This window comes from Diadema setosum, chromosome 18, assembly GCF_964275005.1.
Source record: "Diadema setosum chromosome 18, eeDiaSeto1, whole genome shotgun sequence".
NCBI classification, from domain to species: Eukaryota; Metazoa; Echinodermata; class Echinoidea; order Diadematoida; family Diadematidae; genus Diadema; species Diadema setosum.
Genome location: NC_092702.1, coordinates 5,528,055 through 5,555,496, shown reverse-complemented (window position 1 = coordinate 5,555,496; position 27,442 = coordinate 5,528,055). Strand labels below are relative to the sequence as shown.

At 38.5% G+C, this 27,442-nt stretch overlaps 1 protein-coding gene across 1 annotated transcript in view; it reads left to right on the top strand.

Moving 5' to 3' along the window:
* LOC140241652 (myoferlin-like) overlaps positions 1 to 27,442 on the top strand; it is a 188,884-nt gene that overhangs the window by 44,529 nt on the left and 116,913 nt on the right. Inside the window, exons 7-20 of the mRNA XM_072321395.1 lie at positions 931 to 1,114; positions 4,371 to 4,433; positions 7,499 to 7,696; positions 10,824 to 10,861; positions 11,899 to 11,981; positions 12,703 to 12,809; positions 13,419 to 13,487; positions 14,062 to 14,105; positions 14,653 to 14,729; positions 20,460 to 20,560; positions 20,827 to 21,243; positions 21,742 to 21,848; positions 23,218 to 23,413; positions 25,405 to 25,560. Of these exons, the coding sequence (XP_072177496.1) occupies positions 931 to 1,114; positions 4,371 to 4,433; positions 7,499 to 7,696; positions 10,824 to 10,861; positions 11,899 to 11,981; positions 12,703 to 12,809; positions 13,419 to 13,487; positions 14,062 to 14,105; positions 14,653 to 14,729; positions 20,460 to 20,560; positions 20,827 to 21,243; positions 21,742 to 21,848; positions 23,218 to 23,413; positions 25,405 to 25,560 (1,840 nt within the window). The remainder of the gene's footprint in view (positions 1 to 930; positions 1,115 to 4,370; positions 4,434 to 7,498; positions 7,697 to 10,823; positions 10,862 to 11,898; positions 11,982 to 12,702; positions 12,810 to 13,418; positions 13,488 to 14,061; positions 14,106 to 14,652; positions 14,730 to 20,459; positions 20,561 to 20,826; positions 21,244 to 21,741; positions 21,849 to 23,217; positions 23,414 to 25,404; positions 25,561 to 27,442) is intronic.

Sequence of the window (27,442 nt, the reverse complement as noted above, 5' to 3'; positions counted from 1 at the left end):
ACCTTTCTGAATATGCATGTCAAAGAAGTAATATGATAAATGAAGGAAAGGGGACACTATCATACACCTGTTAATAGGGTAGGCAGTCAAGTGGACAAAGTGCAATGAAGTGAAGCTACACGGAGTTTTGAGCAGAATTTGTTCAGTAATGATAAGACTTTGACTGCTTGGATGAAAAGGGCAGGGTTATATTACCATCATGCTTTATGGATGCGTGTGTCAGTAGCAATTAAAAGGATCCAGTTGTAGACTTTTGATATGTTAAACCAGTGAAGTCTTGAGTGCTATTTGATATTTTCTTGTACATTATGTTTTTATTTTATTTTATTTTATTTTTTTTCTCTTTGTAATTTTTTTTTCTTCTGGGGCTGTTAAAGGCTTCAAGAAAGGGAAATGTAGACCTATTCGTTTAAAACATTGACACTTATGTCGGCCATAATGGGGGCGGGCTTCCAAATTATAGAAAAAAGATGATTCATTATGTTATGGCATGAGTCCAATGCATTGCTATGTCAGTGCATACATTAACTACTGTTAGGCATACTGAAGCTTCCCAGTTATGGCTGAAAGAGACATGAACATTAAGAGCAACATCCAAATCCAATAGCTTTATACTTTACAGGTTTTACATTTGATAACATGAAGCAGACAACTACGTTTATTGAGTGGTAGATCCTGGGGCCCGTTACATAAAAAGTTACTATTATGGTAACTTTGCCATCCAGTGGTAACTTCCATGGAATTCTTAATTTTGATTGGTTGTTGAGTATTGTTGCCATGGTAGTTACCATTGGATGGCAAAGTTACCATAATTGTAACTTTTATGCAACGGGCACCAGATTATTTTATCATCTCCCACTGGAACTTTTGAGCTTTTAATAAGGAATGGGTAAAAAAAACTGATCTGCTCTTATATCTCGGAACCGGCAGGCGCAAGAAGAAGAGCCGCTCCAAGCTGTCCAAGAAACCCCAGGACTTCCAAGTCCGCATCAAGATCTGGGAGGCGCGGCAGCTGGCCGGCGGCAACATCCACCCCGTGTGCAAAGTGACCGTCTCCAACCAGACCAAGATGACCAGGGTGAAGAAGTCCACCAATCGGCCGTACTGGGATGAGGTAAAATGCCCCCCCCCCCCTCCTTTTTTCTTTTGTTTGTTTTGTTTTTGCTTTTTTTTGTGCATTTGATTTTAGTTTTCATGATTTATGTAAATCCAACCTGGTGAAAGTAAGATACTTCATCTCAATTCACACTATTTTCTTTTTTTTTCTGAATGAAAAAGCCTAGTGAAGGACTTTCATTGTGTGAAATTTTCTAATTTCCTAGAATTTCAAAAGACAGCCTTTGCATGAAGGTGCAATGTGTGCATTGGTGATCGACTTGTGCATTCATGGCTACTTGTTTGAAAGCTGGCTGGCTGAATGAGTGGATGGATGGATAGCTAGGTGGATGGATGGATAGATAGATAGATGGATAGATGGATGGATGGATAGATAGATAGATGGATAGATAGATAGATAGATGGATGGAAGCATTGATTGATAGATGGATGGATGGATGAGTAGATGGATTAATTTTTCATCCATATTCCAGAAATATATGATAGATAAATGATGCACTGGCAAAGTCATATTATCTGTAGTCCCCAAGGGGGGAAAAAAAGAAAACTTGAGGAAGCCTAAAAAATGGCATCTTTTGTAGAGAAAAGTCACTTTTTCATGCCAGTGTTGGCACCAATGGCAGTGTAATCGTGACAAAGTTCAGTTGAGGTCATGACCTACGATTAATTGTATACTATATTTCCTTCTTGCAGTAAATTGACATATTTATTCAATTTCATAGTATTTCCACCTACGTTTGTAAATGGCATTAGTTTTGATGACGTCTAGCATACAGTATATTCTTATTGTGTTATTGAGTGTGGCAAAGAGTTTGCAAGTGTATGTTATGTGTGGATGCCCCGATGGGACAGTTTGTCTCAGCCCCACATTTATTCTCCCGCTGTTTGGAGTGTCATTTGTTAATTTAGAGATGGTGGGGTTTTAATTAAGGGTTAATGATGGCCCCTTCTGCTCCATTTCAAGAGAATGAAACGGGGCATGGCGACGATCACTGAAGCGGCAGTGACCTTGGCTGTCGTACACTCTATTTACGTTCCAAAGCCCATTCAGATCATCCCCGTCCTGATAGAAAAGGAGAGTACAATATGTGATGTAATATATGAAAGTGATGCTCTGTCAAAGGTGCAACCTTACAAGTGTAAATGCAGTGCCCTGTACAAGTTTTTTTTTTTTTTTTTTTTTTTTTTTTTTTTTTTTTTAAGATTGCTCTATGATATTCGGAGTTGCAGTATCCAATGCCTGAATGAACGAAAACTTTTGCATCTGTGAGCAAAGTTGATTGTGAATACACTCACTAAAGTGAAATACAAAGTGATACCCAAGAAAAGAAGAAAGGATTTTCTGGTAAGAAAGAATGCTTATGTTTGGAATGATATGTGTTTAAAAAATCCTGCTTATTAAGTTATACTAAGAGTTGTTTCAGTAATAGTAATCCCACAAGTCTTAGTGATGATTTACATACTGTAAACATGGAAAATTTTGCATGGTTATTATTATTTACATGCATTTATTTACTGTTATTTTTTTCTATATGTTTTGTTTTGTTTTGTTTTTGTTTTTTGTGTTTTGCATAGGAGCCAATTTCAGTGAATAAGCATGTTTTATGTTTTGGGAGACGAGGATGTTTGTGTAGAAGTATTTGATAGTGTAAAAGTATCTTTGCATGTTGATATTTTCCTGCTAGTTCAGTGCAGTGCCAAAATTCATGAAGAATTTTGATAAAGTGGAAAATGTTTCACTTTGTTTCGGTGTATCCAGGAGTGCCCTTTTCATCAACCATTAATTAGATGAGTTATGTTCTGTGAGCAGCAACTGTGACCGTTGTACAATTTTTTTTCTTGAAATCATGTGCAAGAATGAATTTCCTAGTCGTATGTCAGGAGCATGAATATGCTGCCAGCAAGTATCGTGTGCCCTCTAGCATAGTATGAAATTGAATCAATAAAATTTTAGATAGTGTTCTGTAGTTGCATTGCTCTTTTGTGAACTCGGGAAATGTTTTAGCTGGGAAATTATCTTGCATAGTACAAGTATGTATTGGGATCTATAAAAGTTTTGAACAGTATTCTATAGTTGCAGACTTCATTGCTCTTTCGTGAACACTGGAAATGTTTCAGCTGGGAAATTTTCTTGTGAATTTGTTGTCAGATCCTATCATTCCAGTTTTGTCTCTATCAGCAGACAGCCACAGGATCAATCTTTTTGTTTTTGTTCTTTGAGGGTTGGGATAATTCATCAAAGTAGGCTAATTTTGTTTTAAACTTGGGCTCAATGTAGGTCTATTTACACCTTTGGACATGAGCAGTGGTGTCCAGCGAACTACTTCCGATGAACTGGAACTAAGTTGGATTTGGGTCTTCTAGGGAGTATGGAATAAAACTGATGATTGTATTGTGTGCAGTGAATTATGATTCAGTAGCTCATTATTAAAGACGAGATTCCCTAGGGTTTTACAGGACACTGCAGTTCACGGCTTTATGGATTTCTGGCTCTCTAGTTTTCGGTCTTTAATCCTGTCCAGAGTTATTGCTCTCTGGGTATATTAGTTTACACCTGTGGGGAAGATTTATTGTAATTTTTTTTTAAATTTTAATATATTATATTTTTGATGCATGCCACTTGTGCTGCCCTGGTTAGCAATATTGGGAATTTGTCATACCATTCATCATCTGTGAACCAGGACGTTTCCAAGTGAGCAGTTCTGCCATGTACTGTTTTGTTTTACGCTGCTTTAATGCAAAGAAAGCAGTTATCAACTGAATATAGAACTGAGTATAGAATTCAAAGCATAGCATGAGACATTCATCCAGAAATGTAGTGTTGAAAAGTATAGACACCCTCGTTTTATCACATGAGAAACAGTATCAATGTATCTTTATTGACTCTTGGTGACTTTACCCCCCCCCCCCCCCCCAAGAACTGATCTCTTTTATTTTGGACTAAGTCCAAAAACAATTTATTAAGATGGATTTAATCTGTATGGTCTTGTTTATCCTTATTTTTTTATTTTTTTTTCATTTTAGAGGATGGTCTTCCTTTCTGTGAGATTTATTAACTTCATTCAACTCACTGAAAATGTCTATTATATACTTCGATTCACAGATACACTTGTAAAATATAATTTACTTTATTTCTTAAGTGTAAATTTCATGAACAATAAGGAGTTTCTGCTGGAATTGTATTGTAGACAAATAGATGTAAGACATTGTATTAGTAAGACATAACTTGTTCTTTTGTTCTTTTTTCTTTCCAGGTATTTTTCTACAACTTCCACATGAGCCCTGCAGAACTCTTTGATGAGGTAGTCAACTTTCAGGTGAGTTTAGTCCTCATTAATACTTTCCTTGCCAAGTTTTACTGAACTTATCCAATGCTCAACAAGAATTAGGATTGCTCTGTTAAATCTTCATACTCATTTATCTGTTTAGTTTTATTTATGCAGGATAGTCTTATAAGCTACAGTTGTATTTAGACCTCTTTCCTTGGAGGCCTTGTTTTAAAGTATGCTTTAAACTATTAAACATGAATGTGTTTTTCGTAGCCATCCTTGTGTAATCACAGTTATGTTTCTTTAGACTGTTGTGTTGTTACACCTGGCGGTCTGTCTAGCTTGAAATGTGGCCAAGTCTGGAAGGATTAAACTGAATGTCGATAGACTAGTTTGGCTAATTGCGACTGAGTTTGTAGGAATGTAAAGAGATATTTGCAGGATTTGAGCCACCGAGTATTACCCACTGATAGCAAATGTGAATCTTTGCCTTACATTTTATTTGCTTGCTGCATGATTATTTGAACTCTCCACCAAGCTGTGTAATCTTGTAGCTAAATGGCATAACATTTTATTGGAAAATGTCGTTAGGGATTCCATTTCAGTGCATTTGTTTGCCGTATTGCTTTATAATAACTCCTACATGCTCTTAAAGCTGATGGCAGTTTTACAGTGCTTGTCACTCAGAATTTTGTAATGGGTACTGGTACTTAAATGTGGAATCCTTACTGGTCTAAGATAGTATCAATGTCTCTAGAAGCTCACAGCGCAAGTGCTTTGGAAACTGCATGATGGAAATCACAACAAAAGTTGTCCCTTGAACGATCCATAGTTTATAGTCGTCATCTTCATGATAGCGTTATGTAGGTCTTTGCTTATCAGTGAAAACTGAGAGTGTATGCGGACACACTGTATATATACTATTAATAGCCTTCTTTTTATTTGCTCGTGAAGATAAACATGACCTTGCTGAGTAAAAGCCACGCCCACCTGTAGCACTACTGCAAACACATGAAGACTGACTTTTTGATGCAATGGTTTGTGCGCTTTAAAGGGAAACTCCACTTGATATTCCAGTTGACTTTTGCGACAGGTGTAGAATTCAAGGAATGGAACGCTGACTGTTTAACAGTGATGAGACAAGTAGAGAGAAACTTTCAGATTTTCTCACAGTTTTACAGAACTGGGTCCTGTTTTATGAGGAGTTATAATTGATTTTATAGTTAGTTTTTATGGTAAGTCTATGGCAACCTGTGTAGTAAGGAAATTTATAATCGATTATATCTTTTGATAAAACGGGGCCCAGGGGTATTATCAATCAAAATGAGGGGATAATGTTATGGCCTCACTGCATACATAAGATTGATATAAGATAAAGTTTGGCAATTACTCTAATGATTATATAACTTCTTCCTCATGAGAAAAAAAGAATTATTGTCATCAAAGTCCAGCAGCTACAGACATTCTGTAATGTCATAACATCATTAGATGACATTATTAGCTGTATAGATATTAAATTTATAGTGTACACTGTACATGGTTGTATGTAATTTGTCACTATGTGTACTATTCCTTGAAAACGTGTCAAATTATAAAGATTTAACTATTTTTTTTGGTACTTATTTCAATGAAAGTCACTTTTATACTATTCTAATTAGTTTGAATTGATTGTGTATATGAAAGTCAACATCAATATGAAGAGGAGTCTCACTTTATGATGCAATAGCCACGATTTGTGAACTTTTAGAGAAATATTTATTGGAAATCTATTAGACCGTCAAGAAAATAAAATGACAACTCATTTTTAGGAAGCAGGTAGCTCTATGAACCTTAATTTGTGTGTGTGTAAACAAAGTTCATAGGCTCCTGACAAAAGATTGTATAATCACTATAAATATTCATGGGCAAACACACAGAATATATTGAAAGTCTTTGTCAGTTATTTCAACTTTTGAAATATCAGTGGTGGCTGTATCACCACGCTAGGCAATTTGTAGATAATGTGGCATCAGTTCATATTGAAATAGGCAATTTGACTGAAAGAAATGAGTCATGCTTGAGTCTGTGGGATTATGGGTAATGGTAGACAATATGTGGTCTTGGATCATTTGGTTATTCAAGATTTCAGAGCTTGCTGGAGTTTGATTTGATAGCTGGAAAGTCCTGTTTTCTGAGATTTTTGGAGGGCAGAGGGCCAAAGTTTGTCCATAAACCAAGGACCCTGGTTTAACGAGAAGCAGGAAATGGGCAGATCAATGACACTGTCAGGATGTCCTGGTCTGCTCCTGACTATTTTACCAAAAGTTATGAAAATTATTGGCCTCATTTTTCCCTTCCTGACAGATTAGCTTATATTTCAGGTTTTTGATAGCAGACATGCTATGTGCAAATGATAAAGTAATGGGGATTGGGATCCCCCCAACCACCCCATACAAGTGATATGAGAAAATTTTGAGCTTTCATACATAGATTTATCTGATTATATCTTGGAGAAATTGGGGGGGGGGGATAAGATGCTGTTTGTTGCAGCCCTCTTAATTCTAAGTTCAGTTACCATTTTGCGTCATAGCCTATTCAAATTATTGTGCCATTTTAATTCTCTTTCTAGCATAGAAAGGGCTGAAATTTTGTCACATCACACAAACATGATTTGGAGGATTCTGTTCAGATTAAGATGGTATTTGTATCTGGCAGTTTTGATAATTTGTGCTGGTCAGTCATACAATTTGTACAATGTTGCAGTATAGGAGACAAGCTAAATAGCCTGCAGTGAACATCCTTTTACAATAGATTAACAGATATGATAGCTCTGGCAGACATTTGAAGGTGCCTGGAGTGTGTGTGTTATTACGTGTGTTATACTTTTACGTAATGTCAAATGAAAACAAAGTTGGAAATAAATTATGTTGGATTCAATCTCAACTCACGGAGGGAAAAAATCCCAAACACAAAAGACTTGTGTTTGACTCCATTAGAGAATGATTGCTTTTATAATGTCCTATAGTCTTGTAAGGACAAATGATTGACAGTTGGTGAAATGAGACTATCATGTTGACCTAGGAGTGAGAGTATTATTATAATACAAAGTAAATTCATTTCCTTTCTTTCATCAGGTCTTCAACTCCCGCCAGCTGCGTAGCGATGCCCTGATTGGAGACTTCAAAATGGACGTTGGCACCATCTACGAGGAAGATGACCACAGCATCAGCAACAAATGGCTGCTGCTGTCCAATGCAGATGATGCCAACGCCGGCTCCAAGGGCTACCTTCTGGTCAGCATGGGTGTCCTGGGGACAGGGGACGAGGCACCGGTAAGCACAAACGTGTACATGTACCAGTGGGCCTTTCAACGGTACACTTACCCCTTCTTTATCACCCATCAAGTCTTCGGGTAATTTCGCTGCAAAAATTATCTTCTTGTATTCATTCAATTGCCAACTCTGAATTATGTTGCATTTATCTCACATTTGAGAAAGACGAGATGGAACTTGTTAAATTCATTAGATCTGCATAAAATCACCAAAAGACATCAAAATTTGCCAATTTGAAACAAACATTTATTCCCATCTCCTCAATCTCCTATAGTTATCAGTCATAGATTTAATGATTCTGCAGTTGAAGTATACAACAGCATAAGACCAAAGACAGAGTTTGATTCTGCCATAAGAATTACTGGCAATGAATGCTAATTATGATAATGAGACAGTTTCAAACCACAAAAATGTAATTTGGTGTAGTTGACAGAGTTAAGGTCATATTTTTTTTTTCAGATTTTGCGGGGGCTAGGGAAGTTGCATGAATTCAATTTTTGAAGGCAAAATCAAGAAAAAATGCTTGCACTTACAACCCTTGTATATTCAGTCAGGCCTGTCTGTAAGGGAAGAACGTGTTGTGTGTTTCAGAAATTCAGTCACAATTCAAGGCAGACCCAGAAAGTTTCTGCTGTCAGAACTTATCAGATATGATATGAAGTGGAGTTGAGAGGAGAGGGCTATAGTGGATGGGATCCAAATATGTTGGACTCGATTCTGTGGGCCTTGTAAGGAAGAGTTGTTAAGTTTTCACATTAAGCACACTTAGTGCTTCATCTGCACCTGTTTGAGAAATAGACACAATTGTGCATCTGAATGGGGGGGGGGGGGTCTTCCAAATATTGTCTAATTTTCAAGCATTGGTCGTGAAGGCATGAAATCCATAATTTGTAGAAATGAGAATAATCATAGATAATACAAATTTACCAGTGTACATCTTGAAAAATGGGTAAGCAGTCTGTTGATATACTTAGTTTGAACAATTTGAAATCATAGACCATTCACATTAATGTAATAATTATTGCATAAACTTTTTTGCCTTGGCACCACCACATGTTCTATTAATCACACAAGCAAATTGTTATGTGTTCATGAGGGAAGTGTGCTTTGGAGTGTGCGGCAGAGTCACTTTGATGCCCGCAATGTTTATACCATGTTTCCTGTGTGAAATTACGCAGCTTCCCGCTCCTTGACACACTTATCCAGTCCGCTATCTGGGATCCCATGTAACCTCCCTACCTCCCCCCCCCCCCCCCCTTCCTTCACCCTTGGTTTCAAGCACACGTATCCCCCTGCTGAAAGGCTTCATTTTGCTTGCTAACTTTTAGGCAGATTGGTTCAGTCAGGAGTGTGGCATATTGTGCAACACAGTCTCTGATTATATATGCTATGCTCCTTTATTTTCTTGTGTAACGTTACACTTTGTAGCAGGTTTGCTGACGAGACCAATTTCCCCAACATTGTTTTGATTTTTCCCCAGCAACGTGCAAATCACAACTCATCTTGAATGACTCTTGCACAGTTGTCATACCCTTTGTCCATGTAAATCACTAAACAGGTATTAAACTCAGTTGTGTTGTAGTTATAGTGACATAAAATAAAGATTAATGCTTGCACATGAGAAATGGCCTTCTTTTTCTTTCAAGTCCAGTCAATGAGGCACATACAATCAAATTAAAAGAGTACTTTCATTGATATCTGTTTAATCATGAGACTTTTTTTTTTTATTTTGGAGGCTTTTTCGATCAGTAAACTTGTGGTAATGATTGAATAGCACTCATAGAAGCCAGCTATGACCTTTTGAAAGTCACTGTTTTGTGATTTGTTATATTTTGTGGTAACCATCATTACTCAAAATTGCTTGTTTTGAAACCAGTGCAGGAAAGCTGTAGATTATGTTTCAGTGAGAGTGCAGACATACAATGTACCTTGAACCAACACTGATAGAGTGTGTATTGCCTGAAACTACAAAGTGCCATTCAGGATGCGACGTGTCTATGTAAAAGATATTAGAGGGAAGTGGTTATGGCGGTATCATGTTCCACTTGACGTCTGTACTTCGTCAGATTTTCACCGCTCAAGGATGTCTAAACACAAACTATTCAGAAAAGTAATTTTAAAGGGCAAATGAATTACGGGATATGTGTGTGTTTGTTACCCTCCCCCCACCCCCACCCCCCTTTGTGGCATCTGACACTGTCAACTACAACAGTACATGCAAGAAAATCAATGAGATGTCTTCAACACTTGTTAGTATAGTCAGATATAGTGCTTTTGATTCCACTTCCCATAGTCCACATCGCTCACTGACTTTCATATCTATTTCACTTCTCTCTTTGTTTCTGTGATTTTCCTACCTTTAAAGGGACTGTACAGTACTGGTTGAGGTGGGGATTCGTGTTTTGAACATTCCTAAGTGAGATAATGAGAAACCTCTTATGAAATATGAAAGAGCATGTAATTCTAAGAAGGATTCAACATTTATTTTCCCTCCTCAACTCTCCTCTTTCGAAGCTCTTCTTCTGCCAAGCAATGGTCCCTGCAAGGACTACGTAATGGTGTTACTACAAACCTCTCTTCCTAATTTACGTCACCATGCGAACCTTCAAAGAACACAGGATTAGTGCTTGCTGAACAAAAAGTTTTCCTAGGGACAATTAAAGAGCATTGTGAAGGGTGATTGATTGTGATAGATTTGTTAATTTTATAGATATCTGTTGACTCACAAAATTCACAAATATCAAAACTCTGCATGATATGCCACATGTACAGTAATTGATTTACCAGGCCATTTGAGAAGAACGGACCTTGAGAAAAATAGGGAACCACAAGAACAGCAGGTAGTCATGAAGGTGACTTCCACAATGATCATGTCTATGGGAGTTTGATACATGAGTGAAAACATTGAGGTAATCATTAATAAAGGAAAGAACTGCGGCATCAGGTCTTCTGTAATTCATAGGATGTGTTTAATGTTACAGATCAAGGACTTCATCTAAATATCTTGGTGCATTCTTTCATGTGCAGTAATATTGTTAGCATGAAGAGTGTGATGTAGTGAAAAGTTATAAAATGCCAGTCATTGTTTGCGTGGAATAAATGAATATCATTGTCTCTCATTGAAAAGGTCTTCAAGAAAGCTGATGAGAACAATGACATTGAAACGTAAGTACACTATATGCGTAATGTTTTGCTTCTGTATTCAACCTTGATACTTAATTTCAACTTTACTGCAAAGGTCATACATTTGTAGATGAGTTCAAAATGGTTGCCATCAAATTTTATTACTTTGATATGCTTCCATATTTTTTTTTTTTTGTGTGTGTGTGTAATGGATACCTGTAGAGCTCATAAAGGGGAATTCCGGACCAGTTTAATTATAAGTTAGTCTGATAAATAAGAGTAAAATCTTGCAAGTACAACGAGGCAACTTTGATCAAAATCAGAGAAAAATTAGCGAAATTATGGAATTACAAGTTTTGCTAATTTCTGGTAAACAGCTCCCATACAGTTTATATGAATACGCAAATGAGTGAGCTGATGATGTCATCACTTCACAATTTTCCATTGATCATGTACAACAAAATTGACAAAAATTCAATTTTTCTGCTGTTTAAATGTAAAACATAAAGCTACTCCTGGCTGACTACCTTCAAATTACTCGTCAGTCTGATATGTATATCAGGATTTGAGACTGGGGCATGATTGCGTTTGATCAAAAAAACAGGAAATTTCATGACTTCATGTACATGCTGTATGGCAAATTGTGAGGGGATGACATCATCAATGTACTATTTGCATATTCATTTTGACTGTTCAAAAACTGTGTCGTGAAAATTAGCAAAACTTCACAATTTCATGAACTCCCTTTAATACTTTTCATCTGATTTTGATCAATATTTTTCTCTTATGCTTATATTAAAGGAATTAATGAAGTGTTTTGTGAGATATTTTCTGACAAACTGTTAGAAGCTACTGAAATCCTTGCATCTGACCGACTGAGAGCAACTTTGTCCGACTAATTTGACAGACAAAATACTTCATGAAATGCCCCCTGGATTTCTTCTTTGATGTTTGCTGTGTCAGACTGAGACATAGAAAGTATTGGTGGGAGATTCAGATTTGTTTGCTGTTGTTGTTAACCGTTTGACTTTTCTGGAAACGCACCAGGACTGACCATTTTGACACAATTTTGCCTCCAGAAACCTCCTGCGCCCTGCGGGCATGTCTCTGCGAAAGGGAATGTTCATCGTCAAGGCCTACCATGCGGAGGACGTACCCCAGAGTAAGAGCCCCCTCCCAACCTTTCTGCATCTAGTAATTGTTGTAGAATGTTACAACTTACCTCTCGTATTTTATGTGTAGAAAAAACATGCAAAGTCAACATGCATGGGGGGAACAAAATCAACTACTTACCTCTTGTATTTTATGTGTAGAAAAAACATGCAAAGTCAACATGCATTGGGGGAAAAAAAAATCATGTCTTTCATCAAAATTACAGAGAAGATGTTTTTGTGATTTTGAGAAGACCTTAAAGAGATTATGGTGGAAAACTTTGTTTCAAATTGTCACTTAAGACTGTACTATTAAATTTCATATGTAAGCCAATGGAAGTTTCAAGAATCAATCCTCCCCCCCCCCCCCCGCTAAAAAAAAAAAAAATGATACCAGTGCTTGATAATTCAAGACAAATGCTGTCAAACTATACATTTTTGTGTGCTTGCAACTTCTCACGAAATTCACGAGGAGCCAAATGTACCTGAATATGTTTGTCTACAGAGAGCATTGAATGCCAGTGGCAATTCACAAATGTTTCAAGCCGCGAGAAAGGGCCATGGGCTCCAATATTTTAGTATGAAAGCAGAGGATGAAACATGGCAATCAGGATATGTTCTTTAGTTTGTGAAAAGCCATAAAAAAGGGTGCAAGAATGATGTAAAGCTGTGGAGTTAAGAGTGCCTTTTACCTCTCAGTATTAACCCCCTCGTCCATGTTCTGTATTGCAGTGGACCCTGCCTTCTTCGAGGGCGTGAAGAAGTTCTTTGGAGCTGGCGATGGGGAGAGGAAGGAGTTGGTGGATCCGTACCTCATCGTTGGATTTGCTGGGAAGAAGGTACAACTATTCTAGAATATTCATTCATTGGATATTTTTGTAGCCCTTATAACCACCACATCTGCCCAATTCCTTCCATGTGGAACTACCAAACGCATGTATCAGCTCTGTGGAGGACTGTCAGATCATTGCAGAGGTTTCAGTGTCACAAAATTTGTGAGAGGGTGCTACAAAGGTATGCAGATACAAGTTGTGCGCACTGTAGTATCGTTTTGTATGTGGCTGGCTCATAGGTGGATCAGTCCCACTCATAAGACCACATGTACTACCTTGTTCCTCCATCTCGTAGAGTTTTATATCAGGTATGAAAAGTATGATACATGTATATCAAGTGTTTGTGGAATAGGAGGGAGAGATGGAGAGAAAGATTGCAGTACAGGCAAAAAATGTTACACCTATTGCCGCCGCTCCCTATCAGGATTTGGTTGATTGATGGGTGTCCACCTGTTTTAGTATTGTAAAGTTATTTATGGTATGTGTAGATCTACATAAACATTTTCATCTTTCCAATTCTTCCAAGGTCCATCCATTAATAACAAATGGAAGTAATGTATGATGTATGTATATGTACATGTATATATATATTTTTATCTCTCTGATTCTCCCAAGGTTCAATCGTCGGTGAAGCAGTGTGACCAAAATCCAGCATGGAATGAGGAAATCCGCCTACCAATGAGGGTAAGTTTACGAGAGACATCATGAACTTGCTGTGCTACACTGTATAATGTCCCTGGGGTGACAAGTCCTTTTATCTCAGTTGACTATCTATTTAAAAACAAACAAAAACAAAACAAATCCCAACTAAACTTTAGATATGAAAAATACTGATTTGAGTTTCCATACAAAACAGTTATAAATGCATTCCAAAGCAATATTTCTACATTATTTGAAGTCAACATTTCCTGAAATTTATGCTTTTGAGATAAGTCTTGTAATCTCATGGACGATGTGGGTTCACTCATTTTTATCCAGATAAGTCATTCTTTAGAGATGCTGTGTGTATGTGTGTGGTTGAACATGTTTGAAGAAATTATTAGAAAAAAAGTTTGTGCTATGTATAGCATAGGCATGGACAATGAATGAATGAATGAATGAATGAATGAATGAATGAATGAATGAATGAATGAATGAATGAATGAATGGGAGGGATGATATGATGTTGGTGAAGATGATGATGATGGTAATGATGATATCATTATATTCACAAAAACAAATGAAAAAGTAACCTTTTTTATATTCTTTCAAACTACAGTTCCCGTCCATGTGTGAACGCCTGAAGCTTCAGCTGAGAGATTGGTAAATTTCATTTGCAAAAAAAAAAAAATATTTTTGTGTAATGACATGATAGCTCATGTGTGTGCATTCCTGTAATGCTGTAAATACCAGAAACAGTCGTGGCATGAAACTTCTTGGAATAGCCGACTATGATGGTTTGTAGCATTGTGCTGAAAAACTTTGGCAAATCGTGGCTCCTCGCAAATTTGCAAAAGTTTCATGCATTTGAAAATTTCTTGTTTTACAGTAGCTCAGACTGGAGTCTGTGATGTTATTTAGTAGAATAACTGAATATCTGTTGACTATAAAGAAGTTTGAAAAAATTTTTAATTGTATGTGTTAGCAAGTGTTCTCTGTTGATATAATGTTTTGTTTGTTTTTTTTTTCAAATGATATGCATTTTCTCTAGCATTTCAGTGCTATTTTGTGGCATGTACTGCTGATAAAGCCCCCAAATGCCAAAAGCCTTTAAGTCTTTAAGCACTGTATATCAAGTGAAAGTGATGTCCATGATAAGTTATTGGTCTCCTTCACTTATCTCTCCCCCCCCCCCCCCCCCCCCAAACAGGGATCGTCTCTCTTCAGATGACTACATCGGCACAGCATTCCTGGATCTGGCATCCATGTCCAGTCCAGGGGAAGAAGGTACCAGAATGAATGATGATAATATTGGTGTTGATGAGGAGTAGAGATGATGATTTACGACAGTGATGATAATGATGGATGACGGATGACGATGATGTTGATGATGACTGCGATGACGATGATGTGATGATGATAATGATGATGACTGCGATGACGATTTGATGATGATGATGATGATGATGATGATGATGATGATGATGTACACTTGTAGTAGTAGATGAAGCTGGTGGTGGTCGCCATAATGATGATTATGATAAAATGAAGACGATGATGATGATTGTGCTTAAGACGATAATGGTAGTTTTAAGTTTCTTATTGCTGTTTTCTAGACACTGTGTATATTTTTGTTCTGAATTAGGCTGCTGTTAGTGTGTTACCTACAATTGTACCACAAGTTTTCTTTGATCATATCCCTTTCAAACCTCTTACTTTGTTCCTTTCATGTAATCATGCACTGTATTCTTGTTCCATCTCATTCTCAATTCCATTTGATCATGCCTCTCATCACTGTGATCACATGGTTTGTCATTGTCACCTGATACATCACCTGTGTGTTTGGATGCCCCCTGATCATGTGACTGCTCCCTTGTCATGTGACTCAATGCATGCAAACAGTCCTCTTTGAGAGCAAATCCACCCAGGAGGTGGAGGATGTGGTTGAGGAAGGGGGAGAGGGAGGAGGGTGCGGGGATGCGGTTGAGGAATGCAAGACGGAGGCCAAGAAAAAGGGCGGGATTTTGATGTTCGGAAGCAAAAGGGCGAAACTCGGGGGTAAGAAAGAGAAGGGAAGCAAGAAAAGTCGGCAAAAGAAGGGGAAGAAAGATGATGCGGGAAACTTGATGGGGGAAGGAGGAGTAGGAGGAGAGGGTGGAGCTGGAGTTGAGACCGGGGCTCCAGCTGTGGACAGTGCGAAAGAAGAAGGTAGGATGGATATCTCCAAATTTTTTTTTTTTTTACCGCATTCCTCCCAGATCCTTCTATCCTTCCAGGCTGTAGACAGTGGTGACTGGGTGCCAGATGGACAAAGGGTTAATTATCCTGTGCATGGTGAAAGGGAATTAGGGGAAAACTGTTAATCCATCATATTATGCTGTAAAAGTAGTGGGCACTCTTTATACATTATACGTGGATGTGAACTTGGCCAAGTTGGTGAAATTTAAGAAGAGTGGACTAGCTTTAGTTGGACAGTGGAATTATGCTGTGGAATTTGTGTTCTATCCCAACAGGCATTTTTGCGAAGCAGGGAATTCAATGCAGACGAAGTACATGTAGTTGGCTTCATTTCTGTTACCAGGGGTGTGTATTTGGTGGATTTATCCTTTCTGAGTCAAAGTTATCATGATGGTTGTCAGTGGATTAAGTGCATGAGAAGCATAATGGTAAGCAATTGGGGAAAGTGTTTTCTTCTGGGTTTTTTAATATTCTTGTTTTGTGGTGATGAATAAGTCTGTGATATCGCCCACATTGTAGTCATGCTAGTGGGTGCATTCAGTGATGCAGTAAACCCTATGTTGCCAAATGTGTGGGAAGCTTTGCAACCTCTTCAAAGTATGGTTTCCGTGGTAACTGACCACATCAGCATGAATCACTTGGATTTCCTTGTAAAATGAGATGCTTTGTCACTTTCTTGTTTTCTCAAAGCTCAAGGATGATGGGATCCCTCTTTTTTTTAAATTCTAATCATAAATCCCCCATGATGACTTGAAGTAAATTGAATTGAATTGCTCAGATTGGGAGAGAAACTCCATTCTATGACTTCATTGTGTAAGAGTGAAATCAAACTAAATGGAACAGCAGAAATTAGACAAATGAAAACAAGGGAAATTGTGACATTTTGTGGAGTTTGTTGTAAGTTTATGAAGTACAAATTAGTGCTTAAAATTGCAGTGAGAACTCACTTTTTATGCAAATTGCATACACTTATGCGTAGGTTACTGATGCCATTGGCTCTTAACTTTCCTATGAGCATCTATAGCAACAAAATCACAATACTAAATGTCTTTTCTGTTGATCAGTTGAAAAAGCATAGATGTCTGCATCTTGTTATTTTGGGTTGTAGTGTTTTAAAGCAGTGCTGATTTTTGGCGACATAAAGATGACAAATATGACACTTTCATGTCATACATTGTAATATGCCAAGAATGTGTACAACTTCAAAATCCTGTGCTTTCCTGTGTTTTTGACTGATGTTGATGAAACTTTCACTGTCCTGTTAATTTTTCTTTGCACATTGTATTGAGGTGGACATGTACTAAATAGGGTGGAGTTTCCCTTTAAATATATGTACCTCCCTTTTTTGAAAGTGCGACGGAGAACCTTGAAAAACCTCCTTTTTTAACATTTTTTTCTAATCTGGGGCAGAGTCACATTGTATTGTGAGGCTGCCTCATCACAGCTGCCGTAACCAGGTATCGAATGTTGTCTGTACCGTGAATGAAGGACATGAAAGAACAACCTTTTCCTTCCGTCGAATGTCCCCCTCCTTTGGCTTTCACACGAAAGAAACCTAAGTAGATGTGAGTGGGAGAAAATGTTGGCACAGTTCAGATTGCTACAGAGAGCCGTACCTTTTTTTTCTTCTTCTGCTTGATGATGATTTGAAAAGTTGACATGGCAGGCGACCCTAATGTGCTGTATCCTGTATTATCAGACCTCTGATCCCTTCCTAGTGATTCAGAAAATCTTTCGGAGCCAAAATGTTGCTGTGGAAACTGTGCCGATGAAAATAAATGTTTCTAGGCATGTCATATAGAGTCCCTAAACTCTATATGTCTGTAATGGAAAGAAACCTTCTCTGATAAAAGAAATATTGAAGAAATGTCATAAAATTTGATGATTCTTTGTTATCATGACAGGCACCAACAAAAAACAAAATATTCATTTTCTCTCGCTTATACCTGTGAGTGTAGGACAGTGATTGAAGTATCTGCATTTCTTAAGTATTTCTTCAGTAATCCTACACCCCACATGGAAAAAACAGAAAAGAAAATGTGCATATATATTTTGAACATACATGTACGTATTTCCTTGTAGTGCATGGTTCTAGAACTACCAATGCTCTATTTGGACAGTGAATCAATAGCTGCATTGCATGTGCCTACATACACCTTGCATGTTGATCTGTCAACTTTATTGTTCAATATTTCTGATTTGATGCTACAACTTCTTCAAATTATGATTGAACAAACATGTATCATTAACTTCAGGGGATTGAAAGAACAAAGCTCATGGATTAAAGTACTCACATGTTTTGTGTTAATGGCAAGTGTCTTGCCCAGTGACCACAAAAGAGGGTAGGGAGTAGGCCTTCAAAAGTATAAAAACACAATCAACACAAATCATTTTAATCCTTAGCTGTTTTTCAAAATGCTCATTGATTGTGTATGATACAGTGTATGTACAAGCAAAGACACGCACACACACACATACATACACAAGCATACACACACATTCACTTGTTTCTAGGGGAGTGCCCAACACAACAATTAGTGTTGATTTCCCCCAGGGTGCTAAAAATAACCCAAGTTGCCATATTTGGCCAGAAAAACAGCATGGGTCAAGCTCATGCCCAGATAACAGTTGACAAATGAACAAATGACAAATGAACAGCTTGGGTTGAAAATAGCCAAAGCTTATGATTGCGGCTTTCATCATGGCATCCCAGTAATTTCGGAAATGAGCATCATGGAATGAGTTACAAGTAGTCTTTGTTTTTTTCATGGTGGATTTCATTGTTGTCTTGGCAACATGCCAGAATGGTGTGACATGCACCTGTTGCGGAATATTTGCCAGTGTTTTTCTCAGCCACCTGTTGTTTTTACATTGTTTTGTTGCCACTCAAACTCGTAAACAATTATCAGATTTCTGTACATTGACCACATTCTGTTTTACTGAGTCTGTGTTATGGGCTACATGTATTTTGAATTGAATAAGAGCTCATAATAGTGCTATCAAATGGAAGTGATGAAAGATTCAGTTTTAAAGTATTCAAATCTATGAATGTTCCTTTAATACCTGTTCACTCTGTGAGAAGTGCCAATTTAATAAATCTGGAGAAAATAATGACAGGTTTGCTTACACTGTATATGTACTTACTCAGATTTAATGCTCACAGTAGAAAATGTTCTTGAAACAAAAGTTTATCCAAGTCTTGTCTGGCATAGCAACAACCAGTGCATGTTCGGTGGTGCCCATTAAAGTATTAAAATGTATTTCATAGTTGAAAGAGGTTAATTGTCCTTGGGAGAAAAATCATCCAAAAGTTAGAAAACATCAGTAAACTAGCTTGCCACAAATAAGTTTACTGGTGCATTCACATCTATTTCCCCATGGACCCTTGCAATATATTGTCTATGTGTTCCTATCAGATACATTAGAAATGTGGAGTCAAGTTTGCATGCCTTAGATATTGCTACATGTATGTTAAACAAGCTTCAGGTGAGCTCCCCTTTATATGAAACATTTATTATAGTGGAATATACCAAGGTATGGTAGGTAATGAAAATCTGGGGCCCGTTTCATAAAACTTGTCATCAGTGACAAGTTGTCATAGAAGTGACAAGCTACTGAAATCCTTGCATCTGATTGGCTGAGAGCAAATTTGTCATAGAAATGTGGCAGTTGTCACTGATGACAAGTTTTATGAAACGGGCCCCTGGCACCTTGTATGTTCTGCTATCTTCTTACTATCCATACATGTACAACTGTACTTCATTTTACACCTTCATGCATGCTAACATCATGTTTCAAGTTTCATGTCAACCTACTAACAGTCATCCCTCTTGTTCTTGTTTTAACCAATCATTTTGTGATTCCTTTACTGATCATCTGAAGTTAAAAGATATGAGGGTGAGATTTTTCTTTCCTGATTTGCAGTAATCTGTGTGTATGTCGGGAATGTGTGTGTGCTGAGAGTGTTAATGTGTAGCGTGCAGACACATTTGCTCATGTCTACTGTATGCATTATATATCTTGCGAGTGTGATATATGGTGAATTGGGACTTTTAAGGAAATTCTGTGAGTGGTGGAATTTAATAATCAGGAACCACAGCAAGTCTAGATAATGAGAACCATTGTTATTCCCTTTTTTTAGGAGAGAAGTTGGGGAGTTTCAACCTTGGAGACAATACATGTACATCATGCAGAGTGAAATATTTCACAAGTTGTTAATTTTGTGCGTGTCAGTCCCGAGCAAAATCTGTGTAAATGTAATCAGTGAAATACACCACATAAACAGTATATGTTTGTTTGTGTTTTTGCATGTGGGCAAGGTTATTGTTTGACTGATAAATGAACACTGGTTGTATGGTGCACTTTAAAGGCTTTATTGTCAATTTCCCCTTCTGGTTTACTTTATTTTGATGAAACTTTTGATAGTTAATAACATGTCTGTAAAATCTAGTTTGATGCCTGGGGTGTCTGTCGGCTATTCAGGAGATATCAGTGGATAATTATTGGTCTTCAAATGGCAGGCTTTCTTTTAAAAAAAAAACCTTTCATTTCTCTCTCGAATCACTTTAGGATCACCCTACCGAAAGGCTAAGTACGCTAGAATGCATACTTGGTAATAAATATTATGAGGTTTGCAGAAAAAAAGTGGAACTATTTAAAAAACCTGCATGAGTGCATTAACAATTATTCAACCTGATTAGGGTTATTTTCTTGGCACTTTATGGTTTTGCCTTTTAAACATTCACTTATTTTTGTTTTCTCTCTCTCCATTTTTTCAAGGTTTCCTTCCCACCTACGGGCCAACATTTGTAAATTTCTACGGGTCCACCAGGGAGTTCTCTGATCTACCAGACCAATTTGAAGATCTCAATATGGGCAAGGTGAGACCACTTTTCTTTTTCTTTTTTTTTTTGTTGGTTATTGGTACTGTATGTTCCTCGATTATTTTCCCACTTGAAGAAAGTTTAACATCACACAGCACATTTAAATTGAATTGAATTGGATTGAAATGAATTGGATTAAAATGAAATGAATTGAATTGAATGACATTGAATTTAGAAGGATAAGATTAGAATGCATGTTAGTGTACTTTGGGAAGATTGTGATGATACAAGCAAGAATTGGTTGTTGTTTTTTTCTTGTATAGGGTAAAGGAGTGGCTTACCGAGGTCGCGTCCTTGTCAAGATTGAGACCAAGCTGGGAGAGCACCCAGAACAGACGCTCGTGGAGATTCCGAACGCTGAAGTCCAGCGGATTGGCAAGTTTCTGCGCCGCCGCAAGTACCGCCTCTACTGCGCCCTCCTGGATGCCACTATGGTCAGCGAGTCGGACGACCCCGTGGAGTTCGAGGTCAGCATCGGTAACTACGGCAACAAGCTGGACGACAGTGTGGCCCCGCAGCCCTCGACCACGCAGCCGACGAACGCCGTGTACGACGGCTGCAACTACTACTTCCTGCCGTGGAGCGACAACAAGCCGCTCCTCATCGTCAACTCCGACTGGGAGGACTGCAGCTTCAGGCTGGACACGCTCAACATGATTCTACGCAAAGTGGAGCGACTGGTGAGAACCAAGAAATGTGATGCCATGATGCTTTTAACGTCATTATTTAGCTTAATTTATCTGTAGATCAGGTAAGGACTCTCTGTTTCTTTCTCAGTGCTGTATCATATAATGTATTTAACCCGTTGAGGACGAGTTTCGAGTATACATGGGCAGGGGTCTATAGGAAATACATTTTGTAGCAAAATCAGCCTGTCCTCAACGGGTTAAGTAAGTTTCAAGATGAGACATGGACAGAACATGTCTTTTCCACTCTTTCCACTTTTACTATCTTTCAGATAAAAATGATAAGATTTACAGAAACATTATTTTTTTTTTTTGTTGGTCATATCAAACTTTACAGATTTTGAGGATTTGAATGTCGGTAGAAGTAGAGACAGAGAATGGAATTTAGAGTAGATGTTTGTTGATGTACATCAGTCGCACCAGCCAAGATGCTGGTGATATACTGCTTTGTCAATTTACTGTCCCCCAATGCACTGCTTGTTTGACGGACAGGAAGCCAACATGGAGAAGGTGCAGCTGTCCATCAAGGCCGGAGCTCCCCAGGCGGAGACTGCCGCCCAGCTGATCGGCATGATTGACACTCTCATCGCAGACTGCAGGTAGGGCAGGCTCGTCGGTAGATTATATCCTATGACCTCCACCATTGTACACGAAGTTACCCCCTATAAAGACGCGGTAACATGGGGATTTATGGAGTGGAAAGGCTGGCCCTTTTTGGTGTGATATATTCGATAATCATGATTGTAACTAGTTGGGTGCAGCTTTATTGTTGATCTCTATGTAAGTACACACACAGCCGTAGAATCTCAACTGGACAGCTGACCGCTGCTATTCTTGGTTTTCAAACGTACCCTTCATGAATGAATAGGGCCACCCATGAATCTCTACACTACTGGGTAATAAATACCCATCTACTTTGCCATGACATGCCAAATTTCTTTTATTGTCACTTCTTTAATAAACAATTCCACACACAAATCGAAACAACCAAATAAACAAATAGAAAAAGAAACAGTGCAACAGTCCCATGTAAAGACCTTGCAGTGATAACAAAGTGTGAGGATTGTGTAATTCCTTTTCATTAGCAGTTAGTTTTAGGACGTTCTCTTGCCTGTCAGTGGATAGGGCCAGCCAGCAGCTGTTACTGACCTGCCTAGAAAGTACAGCAGTAAGAGTTGGGTCCCCATGTACTTGGCTGTAAATTGCCAGCTGAGCTGTACTGTTGGCATTTACGCTGTAGTGTGATAATTCCTCTCCAAACTTGGCTGTAAAGAAAGTTAGATGGCACTTGAGGGTGCCACAAGGTGACGGGCTGTGAAGATGTTAAACATGTAGGATGATCATGTCATCTGTCATTTTGAACAATTAGATTTGGGACCTCCTTGGAAAGCATGCCATAGATGAGTATATTTGATGAGTGAACTCTGCAAGAATTAGGGTTTGCTGTTAACAGCCAAATGACCTGTACTCCATGTCGAGGCTGTTCATTTCACAGTGCTCTTATCGCTTCCAAGCCCCAGTTATGCAACGGCCGTATGTACTGTACATCATAATGTATGCAGGGGCTTTTGATTCCTAGCTGTATGGTTCAGCAGTTAAAACATGGTGCTTGAGTAGTTGAGAGGAATGTTAATATGTGATCAAATACCTTAAAACACAAATTCAAATATGAAAAAAACCCCAAAACAAACAAACAAAAAACAGACGCCTGCATCATATGTGGTCCTCTCAGAGGGGAATCAATTGAAAAACAAATATACACCAAATAAAAATACAAAATATATATGTAATTTTGCAAGTATCATTGTGATATCTTCTAGTGCTATTTTTGAAATAATCAGTCCAAGTTAGTGTGCCACTTGAAATTTTACTTTTGTTTCCTTGGTTTTAGAGATTGTGCAGTAGGACTCTCCTGCCAAAGCACAAAATCGGTATTACTATTTTTCTTTCACCTGCCATTGAATTCAGAACCCCACTGCCCAACATCGAGGAGTTCAAGGACAAAATCAATGAGCTCGACCGGCGCAAGTACGATCGGCGCGTCTTTGTGCTGGAGGCCATCGCGACGGATGCCCTCAAGCTGAGGGAGAACGCCACCGATGTAAACGATGCCATGAGCGATGTGGAGGGTTATCTGCACCTGCTCCAGGACTTGGCTGTAGAGGTAGGCTTGCCTTTCGTCCTTTGCTGGAGAAGTTGAGGCCCCTGGGGTATCTTTTTGTCCCCGCCGAACGAGTTCGAGCAGGGGACTATGAAACGGGCTCCGTACGTGTGTGTGTCCGTGTGTCCGTCCGTCCGTCCGTCCGTCCGTCCGTCCGTGTGTCCGTCCGTCCGTCCGTCCGTGTGTCCGTGTGTGCGTCCGTGTGTGATCAAAATCTTCAATTTGCTACTTCTCTGTCATTTATGAGCCAATTTCGATTCTGTTTGCTTTATATGATAGCACTACATGGGAGCTTTGAAACTTCTACACAGAATTTCAGTCGTGACCTTTGACCTTGACCTTTGACCTATATTGTACATTTTGCTACAAAATGCTACTCCTTCGCCATTTCTAACCCGATTTCGATTCCGTTTGCTTTATGTGATGGCACTAGGTGAGGGCTTCAAAACTTCTACACAGAATTTTGACCTTTGACTTCTTTGACCTTTGACCTTGATTTTTTGACCTATATTGTACATTTTGCTACAAAATGCTACTCCTTCGCCATTTCTAACCCGATTTCGATTCCGTTTGCTTTATGTGATGGCACTAGGTGAGGGCTTCAAAACTTCTACACAGAATTTTGACCTTTGACTTCTTTGACCTTTGACCTTGATTTTTGACCTATATTGTACATTTTGCTACGAAATGCTACTCCTTCGCCATTTTTAACCCGATTTCAATTCCGTTTGCTTTATATGATGGCACTAGTTGAGGGCTTCAAAACTTCTACACAGAATTTTGACCTTTGACTTCTATGACCTTTGACCTTGATTTTTGACCTATATTGTGCATTTTGCTACAGAATGCTACTCCTTCGCCATTTCTAACCCGATTTCGATTCCGTTTGCTTTATGTGATAGCACTAGGTGAGGGCTTCAAAACTTCTACACAGAATTTTGACCTTTGTCTTCTTTGACCTTTGACCTTGATTTTTGACCTATATTGTACATTGGCTACAAAATGCTACTCCTTCGCCATTTCTAACCCGATTTCAATTCCTTTTGCTTTATGTGATGGCACTAGGTGAGGGCTTCAAAACTTCTACACAGAATTTTGACCTTTGACTTCTTTGACCTTTGACCTTGATTTTTTGACCTATATTGCACATTTTGTTACAAAATGCTACTTCCGGCGGGGACATATGTTACGCACCGCGTAATTTCTACTTTTCCTTGTTCAGTCTAAGCAGTGTTTAGCGATTGTACCACCTCAAATGACTGCAAACACCATGGCAACAGAAAGGCAGTGACTAGTCACCTGTGAGCATGTTGTAGATTGTGGCACGGGAACTGCAATTTTTTCGAATTTTCTCGCAGCATGGGGCCCCATAACAATTATTCAGTGTAACTCTCCTCGTCTGGACTTGCCAGATAGAATTATCAAACAAGATTACTGTAAAACCAGAAATGTTTGCGTGCATTGTGGTTTTGAAAATCTTGGCTCTTGTGAAAGTTCTTGTCTACACTATTATTATGCATTCCAATGCTGGGAAAATGGCCGTCGTCTCCAGTTTGCGAAAACTTTAATGACACAAAAATATCTTGCTTTATGAGTCTCCTGCCAGAGTTATTTTACTGGATGTAATTAACAATTGGCCAGGGACTTTGAATGACACTACTTTTTTTTTTCCCGTGCAAGTTGTTGATGATTTTTGTTTGTGTATTTTAGTACATATTTTGTGTCTAATTCATGTATTTCCTTTTTATCGGTATTCATGGTCACAGTGCAATTAACTTGAGAGTGATGTAATGAAATAATGGGGATGAGTGTATTTGTCTTAAGTGGAATATTCATTACTCCTCTCAATGCTCTGTTCATGGATTGCTCAAGCAATGCATTGTTCGGACTTTTTCTACAACTCTTGGTATAATCAGTTAACTTTACTGTAGCTTGCAGAGCAGAGAGAGAATGAAGATTTTTCTCTCTATTACCAACTCTTTTCGTCGCTGCAGCCCCAGAACAGCATGCCTGACGTCATCGTCTGGATGCTGAGCGGCAGCAAGCGCATTGCCTACTACCGCATCCCCGCCTACGACGTGCTCTACTCAAAGCGGGGCGAAGATGCCTGCGGCAAGTTCTGCGGAAAGGTCTCCACCTTCTTCCTCCAGGTTCGTGGAAAAAAAAGAAAATGAAATTAAACCCTTTGTCCTCGTAGGGCGGGGCTGTACCTGTGTCAGTTACTAGAAATATGTTGATAAAAGGGGGGGGGGGGTTGAGCTTTGACGCAGAGAAAGCTCCAATCTGTATTTAGTAACCAGGGTGTGGACGTGACATATCGTCATGTTTCATTTTTAAATAATCTTTCTTTTTTTGGGGGGGGGGGGGGGGTTCAGCTGTAGCTCCAATATTCTGTGGGAACTTGATTATAAAGTGTTCCCCTTAATTGTTAGCCCTTTTGAGGTACATGGACCTGGGATCCAAGAAGGTGCCGTTGGATGGCGTGATGATCACTGCCATCTCCATTACAAAAGTGGACAATGCAGGTCTAGTTTTTTAACTGTCAATCAAAGTAGATCGCATACTTAGACACAAGACTCCAAGTGTAGCAAGCAAGTAAGCTCTGTCTGTTAAGGATCTGTAGGTAGCACGACAAACCAGCCAGGAACATCAGAGGAATCGATAGACAAATTGAGAATGACATTATTTTTGACTGTTTTTGGCATAGCCACTGTAATTGTCGATTTTATTCAGACATATGAAACATGGCAAGCATGGTAAGCATGGGTTAATGCAACAGCGCCCTCTTGTGTCCTGGGTCTATTTCCCTTTAAACAAAATGAAGTAGGAAAAAAGTGGGCAGTTCTATGAACCCATTGCATATGGAAACCTAGTTCATCTTTTAACAAGTCTATGGAGATTCAGAATTCAGTTGGAGACTGGTTAAGATTGTATGCTTCAATCACCTACATTCCAGTACAGATGTATACTCCAGCAGTCCACGGGCTTGACATCATGTATTTGCCAGTATTTTGTCAATGTGTGTAACTTTCAACCGTTAGTTGTAGATTTCATGGAAAGTCTGTGCTTTCTCTAGTATCGTGCGAGGCAGCCATTCATTGTAAAGGCAGACTCATGGAGATGCCCTAAAATCTGTGTTTGCTATCTTTCAATCATTTAGGACTAACCCTGGTTGAAAAAAAAAGAAGAAAAAAAAGATCATGTTTGAAAAATGTTTGTGATTTATCAATCACGTGTCCCATTTTTGTCTCATAGGTACTTATACTGATTGCATGTTGTATTTAGAAGCACTAACAACTTCAGAGAGTGTCCAAAGTTCAAACAAGTATGCGTACGCTGTGCTTCTTTTCCCAGCTCTCCCGCAGAAATAAAGAATATTCCAGAATTTATGAGTATGAGATGTAACATCATGTGTTGTTAAACTCCGCTATAAAAATGTACATTGTCAGAAAATGAAGGGAAGGAAAAGATAAATATTTTTTAAAAAGCCAGAAAGGAAAGAAAGAATTGCGCACGAAAAAATGATTATTGTCTATTCACATCTGTTGAAGTTTGGATCAATATCCAAGTTATGATTTTGCTGCACTAAGCAATGTTCAGAGGATGGTTCGGCAAAATGCAAGCCTTACAAAATATCAAGCCAACTACTGCTGAATTTCTAACCTCATGCCAATTAACTGATCAGCAATAGTTAAAAGGTTATGCAGTGCATGAACTCCTTGATTTACAAAGTGTAGGTGCATGTATCATTTTTTTGCTAAAATAAAAAAAAAGCAATATAAATGTTGCGTGAGGACCCCAAGGAGACATAAAATGCATGTTAATGATTCAATACTTGACATCATTCTGTACTAACCAAACTACTTGATTACTTTTCATAAGAGAAAAAAAGTAATGATCTGGGCAAGTAGAGAGATTTTCAGCTGAATCTTTTTTGTCAGGAACGATGATAAATGCAGCAGAAGAAGTGTGCAGCACAAAAGTGGACTATTCATCAGATACCTCTGATAGGGATAAAATTATGAACATCCG